Below are 10,794 nucleotides of genomic sequence, written 5' to 3' on the forward strand. Positions count from 1 at the left end.
GCCACCTAGCCACCCCTCATTCCATATACCTTTACTAAAATACTTTATTGTTAAAAAAATTTTAACTGTTGTATGAATCTTCAGTGAATCATAATATTTTTGCTGGAGGAGGCTCTTACCTTGATGTTGATAGATACTGACTATCTTGGTAGTTGCTAAAGCATGAGTTGACTGTGACAATTTCTTAAAATAAGGCAATAATGAAGATTGCCTTATTGGTTGAACACTTGAATAATTTAGAAGTCATTGTAGGGTTATTAACTGGCCTAATTTCAATTTTTTTTTATGTTTCATGGAATAGTGAGACCTGAAGAGAGGGAAATAGTTGGGGAATGTTTGATTGGTACAGCAGTCTTCTGACCTATAACATTTATCAATTAAGTTCATCATTTTATATGGGCATGTACTATCAAAGATCATTAATCACAGATCACCATAATAGATATAATATTAATGGAAAAGTTTGAAATACCATGAAAATTACCACAATGTGACACAGACGTGATGTGTGCACATGCTATTGAAACAAAGGTGTCAATAGATTTGCTCAGTGCAGGATTGCCACAAACCTTTGATTTGTAAAAAATGCAATATCAGGGGTGGCTAGGTGGCACAGTGGATAAAGCACTGGCCTTGGAGTCAGGAGTGCCTGGGTTCAAATTTTGGTCTCAGACACTTAATAATTACCTAGCTGTGTGGCCTTGGGCAAGCCACTTAACCCTGTTTGCCTTGCAAAAAAAATGCAATATCTACAAATGTATTCATTGAAAACAAACTCATTTTTTAAAGTCCAACTCAAATGCTATGTCCTTTATGAAGTCTTTCCTAATTCCTTTAGTTAGTAATGATCTTCCCCATCTCAGGTCATACATTGCATTTTAAAAACCTCCTTTATAAGGAACTAACAAATAGGTCTGAGAGTTTCTGAACTGTACTTACTAGAAGTCTATTTATGAGGCTGCTACAGATTCTGTTTATATAGTGTGCATTTATATTGTATCTAGCTGAAACACCTGCAATGGATTTCTCTATGTAGAATGAGATTCAGCTTATGGGAGTGGGGAAAATGTAGCAGAGAAGGAAGGGGAGACAGAATGAAAAAAAAATTACAGTAGGATCCTGAATCTTGATGATGACAGTGAGAAATGCTTGAGCCTGTGATCAAATTCTTGGCCTTGGGGTTTTTTGATTGCTCGTGTCTTATACTGAGAAACCTAGTGTAGCCAATACTGCTGCTTTGGACACCAACTTAACATCCTGACTAAAATGACTTGATGTGTGCTGTTCTCACAACATTGAAAATATAGAATGGTTATCAGGAGCTAAAAATAGCATTCTCTGGAGGACAATTATGGGAAATAATAGTTTTGGATAATGTTTATGAGAGTGTTAGATGATCAATTGATGTCCTTGTTATTTATCTTCTCTGTTTTAAGTAAATGTTCTTTGTTTTACTATGAAGTCTCAAGTTTTATTCTGAACTGTTTGGGTACTAGACACTTATGAATGTGAATTGAGATATATGATTATTCCTTGAATAGCATGGCACATGGAATAGCCAGCAGGACCTTCATGTTATTGGATGCAGGGGCAACAAATTTATAGAATATTGGGTGTGACAATAATTTATGTTTGTATCTTATCCTCTCACTAAACTATAATATACATAAAAACAAAGCCTATGAATTTTTAAAACTTTACAAAGGGTATAGACAGATTATGGATTATCCATAATTTATATTTTACTAGCCTCTAACCCAATGCTTTGCATTAAGTCAGAGCTTTTTTAAAAGATTAAATGAACCAAAGGTACTGAAAGTACTGAACTAACTGACTGTACAATCAAAGGGCTTGTGATTTGACTTAGATCAGAAATTTAGAGGGTAATTATGACTCTAACATTAAAGGAATACTTAGGTTTACTTCTTTAGTGAAAATGTAAAAGACAAGTTTCTTACTAGACCTGTTTCTTAAAGGAGTTGTATAATATTGTAGTTACCACTAGAGGGCTCAGCAGAGACAATGTTAGGAGCTGTCCCCTTGTGGTGGTGCTGATATCATAGGACTGAGATATTCAATTGTGGAAAGATTTTGGAGATATTTGAGGAGGCAGGAACCTCATGGCAGAAGTTGGAGATTGAAAAACAGTTTCTAAGAACTATCATCATTTTAAGAGGAGCTTGTTGCCTAGTAGCTGCTCAGGTAACAGATGTGGCAGAGGAAAGGAAGTAAGTATTGAGTAAGAAATCTCTTGATAGTCTAGACTCTAGATAATGCTTCTGCAATCAACACACATATGGTGTATACTGAGTGCATAAAGATTTGGGCTAGAGTAAAACAATTTTTTATTTTAGTGTTGGCTCCTCATATCTGAATAAGCTGGAAGCAACCCAGAAAGACGTTGTTTTGGGAGTGGACATAGATTTGTCCTTATTTGCCTAAATATTTCCAATGTTTGAGTTTCTTCTCTTTTCCTTTCTCTTTATACATCCTTTTGTTCTTTTTCTTTTTTGTTTTTGCAAGGCAATGGGGTTAAGTGACTTGCCCAAGGTCATACAGCTAGGTAATTATTAAGTATCTGTGGCTGGATTTGAACTCCTGACTCCAGGGCCACACCACACTTTTATTTCATGTGGGAAAGAATTCTAGGACCAGCACTTTTCTCTTATAGTCATTTTTTAAAATTAATCAAATTATATTATAATACCTGTTTTCATCTCATCTATTATTTTCTATTATCAGAGGGCAATTGGATTTATCTTAGATTTCTAAGGTAAGATCAGGTACAGTATTGAAAATAAATTCCCATATCCCAAAAGTCTTGCAATTAAAATTTGACTGAACTTTTAATTTGTAGTGATCAGTTTCTGATTATGGAGGAACATGGAATGAGGGAGTTGCAAATTTTACATAATACTAAATGGGTTCCAGAAAACTATTTGGTTTTTTTTGAGGACATTAACTCTGTCCTTTTTGTTTTTTGGTATCTTTGCTTTTTCTCTCTTATCCATTCTCATTTCTGCAACCATCATCTCTTAGGTGAATCCTCTAATACTTAGATTTCCTGTGATAATGTTTGTTTTCCAGATTTACACTTCCTTCATTGATTCATGATTTCTTTAATTTAAATTTTCAATGAAAAATAGCATTTTTCCTCCTCACTTCCTTCCTCAGCTGAAAAAATGTTTTTCATGTTTCTCATGTTGTCTATGTTAAAATGTATCTCTCATTTTGCACCTGGATTTATCCTTTTCATAAACAGATGAGTAGCATGCTTCATCATCATTCCTTTGAAATGATGGTTGGTCATCATATTGATCAGAGTTATTTTATATGTCAAGTCTTTTTATTGTCTTTACAATATTGTTGTTACTGTATTATTTGTCCTCCCAGTTCTGCTTATTTCTCTGCTCATCAGTTCTAATAAGGCTTCCCAGGTTTCTTTGAGACCATCCAATTGTATTCATATATCACAAATTGTACAACCATTCTGCAATGGGTAAGCACTGTTTTGCCTTGTCATCCCTTCCTGGTTTGTAAATTACTTTTCACCACAAAAAGAGCTACTATAAATATTTTCTTTACTTTTGGATCATTTCCCCTTTCTTTGTCATCTTTTGGGGAGTAGTCCTAATAATGGTCTCAATAATTGGGTCTCAATAATAATTAGGTCTCATAGTTTAATGATTTTGGGGTATAGTTCCAAATTGTTTTCCATAATTTTTGCATTAATCCATAACTCTACCTACATTATATCAATGAACCTTTTTTCTTTTCCAATTGCCTATTCAAATATGTTATTTTACCTGCTTCCATCCTTTAAAATATTATGGCTATGAGATGAAACCTCAGGGTTGCTTTGGTTTGTCATCCTATAGCTATTAGTGATTTGCAACATTTTTCTAATTTGGATGTGGATAAATTAGATCTCTTTCTTTGAAACCTTTGATTAATAAGTTGGGGAATAAAAGTTCACTTTACTTGGCATCAGTTCATAAGTTTCTCCAGATTTGTCCTATGTGTTTTTTTCTTATGGTATGATAATAATCCATTACATTCAATTACAATTAGTTCAGGTATTTCCCTGCTGATTGGCATTCCTTCCTTAGTTTCTAGTTTTTTTGCTATGACAAAAAGTATTACTAGAATTTTTTGTACATATAAGTGAATCCCCTCTGTCTATCTCTTTGGGTATATATCCCTAGGAATAGTTTGCTGGATTAAAGGATATGGATATATATATATATATATATATATATATATATATATATATATATATATATATATATATATATATGCAATTTAGTGATGTTTGGGTTACAGTTTCAATTTGTTTTTGATAATTGTTGAATCAATCCCTTACAATGAATTAATGTTCCTATCTTTCCAGAACCCTTTGAATGATGTCCATTTTCATCTTTTGTAATCTTTTTGGTGTAGATAATAGAATCCCCACATTGTTTTATTTTTTCATTACTTTTTTTATTGATTTGAAATTTTTTCTCTTCAAATATATTTTATATATATAAAACAATCATTATTGTTGCTGGTTTGTTTTCTTCAGTCATAAACTACCTCTTCATGTCTATTGACTTCATTTATTGGAGAATGGCTATTGTTCTTACATATTTTTGTCAATATTACATATATCTTGAACATAATATAGAAGTATCATTCTTAGTTATCATGTGATTCTTGTTTTTCTTTTCTTTTCAGCTTCATTGAAAGCTCCTTGAAGAAAGGGATTATTCATTATTCATCTTTCTATCTACTTTATGTCTAGGATCATATTTTGCATGTTGAAAATACATTTTACAACATACATAATTGAAGGAACAAATAAATAAAGTCATATAGAAAGAATTTAATTTGAACAGAGAATTACAGAAAATATATAACCCTATTTTGTCACTGAAGGAGAGACAATATATTAACAATTAATAATAATCATCACCACTTATCCTTTCTTTTTTACTGCCATAGTACACCAACCACAATATTCCCCTGGAGTCTTCCATTGGTGATAGTGAGGAAGTAGTTCAGTACTCTGCTTTTTCTTACTTAGCCAAGATATTCTTTATATCTTGCACCTACAAAAGAAGCAATAGTCTACAAACACATTTATATGTTATAACCAAGATCATTCCTTTGTTAAATGATATTTGAATATTTTATCTTCTTTTGAACTCAGTAAGGGAGATAAATGAAGTTAGTTCAACTTAGAAGATGTGGGTAACTAGTAACATTAGCAGGATATGTATATATATTCTCCAAAATGACCAATATAGTAATTTATTTTTACTGGATTATATACATTTCTTAAAAAAAGAGAGCTTTTACCTGGGATTATGGTAGATTATTCATAGTAATAATTATGCAAAAAAGAGCATCCATAAATAGGTTTCAGTATACTCAGAAGAAAACAAAAAAGTGCTAAAGAGAACACAGGACAGTTTTGTTATTACTTTGTTACATGTAATACATCTATATATCTGTGTATATATGCTATTTTTTTGATAAGGCAATGGGGCTAAGTGACTTGCCCAAGGTCATGATTATTTTAAGAAATAAATTGTAGTAGAAGTTCAGATTTTTATACAATCCTCTTTGTTTTTCTTTCTTGTATATTGAAATATTTTCTTTGAGATTGTTTACAAAATATCAAAATTAGGGGTGGCTAGGTGGTGCATAGTGGATAAAGCACCAGCCCCGGAGTCCGGAGTACCTGGGTTCAAATCTGGTCTCAAACACTTAATAATTACCTAGCTGTGTGGCCTTGGGCAAGTCACTTAACCCCATTTGCCTTAAAAAAACCTAAAAAAAATTAAACAGAACCAAAATTAAAATGCAATAATAGCAATCAAGATATATAACAACAAGAGTAGGAGAAAAATTTCCCAGGGGAAATATTTTTCATATCATTCTCTTTTAAGGTAGCTAGTTCTATCCTATTCAACTCATAGGCCTTGTCAGTAATGTCAAGCTTAATGATGATGATAATAATAATAATAATAATAATAATAATAATAATGATAGTTAATATAGCCAATAATTAACTTAAAGTCAAATTTGAACTCAGGTCTTCCTGACTTCAAACAGTATTCCATTTACTATATTGTACCATTTTATAGATGTATAACAATATAAGGCCTAAAATTCATATTCCCTATTCCCTAGAGATAAACTTCTATTTGTCATCTTATTCTGTATGAATTGGTGTTCATGCTGATCAGAACTGGCTTTCTTGTTGGTTTATGTATTATCTGAACAAGCTGCATTTTTTTTCAAAAAATGTCACTTAAAGTCATGTTATAGAAATATTAGCTGAAGGAATAGACAATATTTAGCTTTGATAATATAAGTATTGTTAATTGGGACAGTAGAGAGAGAGGGGAAAGAGAAAAGTAAGTCATGATCAAGTTAATCAGAACTTGGGAAGTTATATGGAAAAAGAATTAGATTTTTTCCCCATGTTTTCAGAGGGCAGAACAAAGTGTAGAAGTTGTAGAAAGATAGATTTTGGCTCCATACATAAGGAAAGAATTTTTAATGAATAGAACCATCTAAAAATAGAATGTGTTTGTTTAATGTAGTGAACTCCTCATCCCTGGAAGTCTTTGAGCAGAACCTGGAATGACCACTTGCTGTAGATATTTTTGAATGGTTTCATGCAATGGACAGTGACTGCATGAGATTTCTAAAGCTCTGATTCTGGAATTCTATAATTCCTTAAATATTAGTCTTGAGAGTTTCTTACCAATTTTATTGAAATATATGGTAGGAGCAAAAAGTGTGTGATCTGCAGATCAGATTTGCTCACCTCTATTCTGGAATGGATTTACATTTCCAATTTGAATATTTGTTTAGTTTTTTTGATGAAATATGTAAGATCTAAAACTATGGAATAGAGAGACATTCTAACTTTTCTCAAAGTCACCAGAGACTTTCATGTTTAAATGGGAGTGAGAAGAATACATTTAAAAAAAAATCTGAGCAGGAGCAGGCCCTGGATTCTCTACCATATTGCCAATATAGGATATACATACTTCCTGCTATACTCCTGGGAACCCAGCTAAGACAGAACCTTTATCTGTCACTTTTATATTTTTTCCTTATTTCTATTTTCTCTAACAGTCATAGAGAAATGTACTGAGAATGGAGTAAGTATAAGGAACTCCTATAAGGATTAAACTAATTTTAGTCAGTTATATAGTCTTATGAGAAAAAGGAAGAGGGGCACAAAGGATGTTTTCACCTCTTATTCACTGGGGGATATGCAATCTTGTTGTGCAGTAAAAAGTTTGTGTTCAAAGTTAAATCTCAAAGGAGCTTCATCCAGAGTGTAAATGCCATCAGTAATCTCTATTCCCTCTACTTTAGATATCCTTAGGGAGTGTTTGTTAATGTATTTTTGAAGTCTCTGAGATCTTTATATTCCAATTAAATTTCTTTGCATCCTATCAATTGTTGGTTCTAGGGAGATGACTAGTTTTGTTTTGGTTTCTAAAGCTAGAGAGGACCTTCCATACCTTTGCCTTGTTTAAAATTATAGCTATTCTGTCAGAATTTTTTCCAGAACTGCTTGACTGAGGTTCATGGTCTAGAAAACTCAGCCAGAAACAGTGGATAATATTCTGTCAATCTCAACAAAACAATTTTTACTCTGGGACTCTGTGAGTAAAAGCCCAGTGCTTATTTCTTCAGATAGAAGTAAAGTGAGTTTCAGATTCAGTTCTCCTACTTTCTCCTCCAAACCCATTCTGTGAGATCCTAGGGTGCTGAGAAAAGCCAGGAGGAGCTGGTTAGAAGGTACTATTTCATGGGTCACGGTAGGTCAAGCTCTGAAGACTTCTATGGAGACATAGTCAAGCTTCCCTTTTTGACTTCCATGTTGTTTTGCTCAGTGATCAACTCAGATATATTTTTTTTCCTCTCCAAAATGGGACCATGACATTTGGGCCCCACTTTAGTAGAGTCAAATACAAGAGAGGTGATAAACTCTGGGTAGAATCTTACCGTTTAACAGGAGCTGGAATGGAAGGGTATTGTCTCTTCAATTACTGAACTATCATCTTAAAGTCTTATTCAGGCTTATTTCCATTTTTAAATAATTTGCCTCATAAAAAATTTACAGAAAACAATTAGAGTCACTGGATATCTTGGTGGGAGTCATAGAAAACCTTGGGGCAGGGGATGGGTTCTGAGCAGTAGTATGCTGGTATAAATTTAACAACTTTGGAAAAAATAAAGAGGATATACTTTAAAGTTTAATCCGCTTTATTAACATTTTCTCTATTTTCTTAAGTCCAAACAATGAACAAGATAATGAATCCAATCTTAATTTCTAGTACTTGCCCATTTCTGATGTGCAAATGTTCACACTGAAACTTTTTTTGACTCGAATTGTCATTTTTATTATATAAACTTAGCCTAATCATGAGCAATTGACACTTTCCCAATTATTTAGTTCTGACTTTATCTGTATGAAAAATATTTTGTAATTGTATTCATATGGTTTCTGAGTTTGTCTTAGGTGGTAGATCCTCAAGTATTTTCTGTTGTCTACAGTTACTCTAAACAGAGTTTCTCCTTCTATCTCTCTTTTTTTGATTTTAAATTTAAATTTAAAATTTTGAGTTTTACAATTTTTTCCCCAATCTTGCTTCCCCCCAACAGGAAGCAGTTTGTTAATCTTTACATCATTCCCATAGTATGCATTGATCTAAGTTGAATATGATGAGAGAGAAATCATATCCTTAAGGAAAACACATATAGTATGAGATATAGCAGAATTATATAATAAGACAATATTTTTTTAAAATTAGAGGTAATAGTCTTTGGTCTTTGTTCAAACTCCACAATTCTTTCTCTGGATACAGATGACATTCTCCATCACAGATATCCCCAAATTGTGCCCGATTGTTACCCTGTTGGTATGAGCAAGTCCATTAAGGTTGATCATCACTCCCATGTTGCTTTTAGGGTGTATAATATTCTTCTGGTTCTGCTCATCTCGCTCAGCACACACTGAAACTTTTAAAATCAGTTCTGGTGAGCTAGTTCAAGCTGACTCCAGTAAAACTTTGATTTCCCTTCTTGTCAATGTTCAATAGAGTGAGAGAGAACTAGGCAGCCCTTTAATGTGATTCTTTTCTCCTGTCTCTACAGATTATTCTTTGGGGATAATGAGAACAAGAAATGACACCTCAGTGTCTGAGTTTATCCTTGTGGGTTTAACAGCCCAACCAGAGCTCCAGCTCCCTCTCTTCTTCCTGTTCCTTGGAATCTATGTGGTGACTGTGGTAGGGAACCTAGGCTTGATCATTTTGATTGGTCTTAATTCTCATCTCCATACCCCTATGTACTATTTCCTCTTCAATTTATCCTTTGTAGATCTTTGTTACTCCTCTTCTATTATCCCTAAGATGCTTGTGAATTTCATGTCAGAGAAAAATATTATCTCCTATTCAGGATGCATGGCTCAACTTTTTTTCTTCTGCTTCTTTGTAGTTTCAGAGTCCTTCCTTCTGTCAGCCATGGCATATGATCGTTATGTTGCTATCTGTAAACCACTGCTTTACAACATCACTATGTCCTATCAAGTCTGTTCTCTACTAGCATTCAGTGCCTATGTGATGGGATTTTCTGGTGCCATGCCCCACACAGGAAGTATGCTGAGATTATCCTTTTGCAGGAACAACATCATTAATCACTATATGTGTGACATACTTCCTCTTCTGGAGCTCTCCTGCACCAGCACCAATGTCAACGAGTTGGTTGTTTTCATTGTTGTGGGCATTGATATTGGAGTCCCCTCTGTTACCATCTTTGTCTCTTATGCTTTAATTCTCTCTAACATCCTCCACATCAACTCCACAGAAGGAAGGTCCAAAGCCTTTAGCACCTGCAGCTCCCACATAATTGCTGTTTCTCTCTTCTTTGGGTCTGGGGCTTTCATGTACCTCAAACCTTCTTCTCTTCTGTCCATGAGCCAAGGGAAAGTGTCCTCTGTGTTCTATACCATTGTGGTGCCAATGTTAAACCCCCTGATTTACAGCCTGAGGAACAAGGATGTCAAATTGGCCATGAGGAAAATCCTGAGCAGAAGAAGATTCTGAACAATACCATAATTATAGTGTCAAGAAATGGACTTAAGGTTCCATTTTCCTTGCAGGAAATTTTATGTGGGGATCTCTTAGTCTAAATGCTTTTCCTTTACAGAGGAAGGGAACATCAGTCTCTCTCTCTCTGCCTAAGAAATCAGTAATAATAAATAATAATAATAGTTAACATTTATATAGCATTTACTATATGCCAGAGACTGTGCTAAGAACTTTACAAATAATATCTCATTTGATTCTCACAACAGTTTCGGGAGGTAGGTGCCATTATTATCCACATTTTACAGTTGAAGAAACTGAGGCAAAGAGGTTTAAGTGAGTGTCGGAATTCAGATTTGAATTTGGGTCTTCCTGACTCCAGGAGTGGTACTGTATCCACCACACTACCATGCTGCTCAAATTAAATTCATATATTGTGAAAAGGTTTCTCAAAAATGTGCTTCCCTGATGGATTGAATTCTTATTCTAGTCACAAAAATTGCATGCAACTCTAGAAAGAGGTTCATGGAAAAAAAATCGCAAACTTTTGGAAGAAATTTTCCTTTGGGTTTCTTTCTATTTGTTGAAGACTCCACCCTCCTTTCTGTTTCTTAGGTTTGTAAGCTTGGCATTAACCTCAACTCCTTATTCTCTCTCACCTTATGTCAAATCATTTGCCAAATCTTGTTGTTCC

The 10,794-nt window shown here is 33.8% G+C and overlaps 1 protein-coding gene across 2 annotated transcripts; it reads left to right on the forward strand.

The window, feature by feature from the left end:
- Positions 1–3,683: 3,683 nt before the first annotated feature.
- LOC141487850 (olfactory receptor 8B8-like) lies at positions 3,684–10,118 on the forward strand. Of its 2 annotated transcripts, XM_074187432.1 has the most exons (2): positions 3,684–3,694; positions 9,197–10,118. In XM_074187432.1, the coding sequence occupies exons 1-2, from the start codon at positions 3,684–3,686 to the stop codon at positions 10,116–10,118; spliced, it is 933 nt and encodes a 310-aa protein (XP_074043533.1). The 2 variants fall into 2 exon arrangements, with proteins under 2 accessions (XP_074043533.1, XP_074043523.1); XM_074187422.1 differs by lacking the exon at positions 3,684–3,694 and having other exon boundaries at positions 9,186–10,118.
- Positions 10,119–10,794: the final 676 nt, after the last annotated feature.

Source organism: Macrotis lagotis, chromosome 1 (genome assembly GCF_037893015.1).
Source record: "Macrotis lagotis isolate mMagLag1 chromosome 1, bilby.v1.9.chrom.fasta, whole genome shotgun sequence".
Taxonomy (NCBI): domain Eukaryota; kingdom Metazoa; phylum Chordata; class Mammalia; order Peramelemorphia; family Peramelidae; genus Macrotis; species Macrotis lagotis.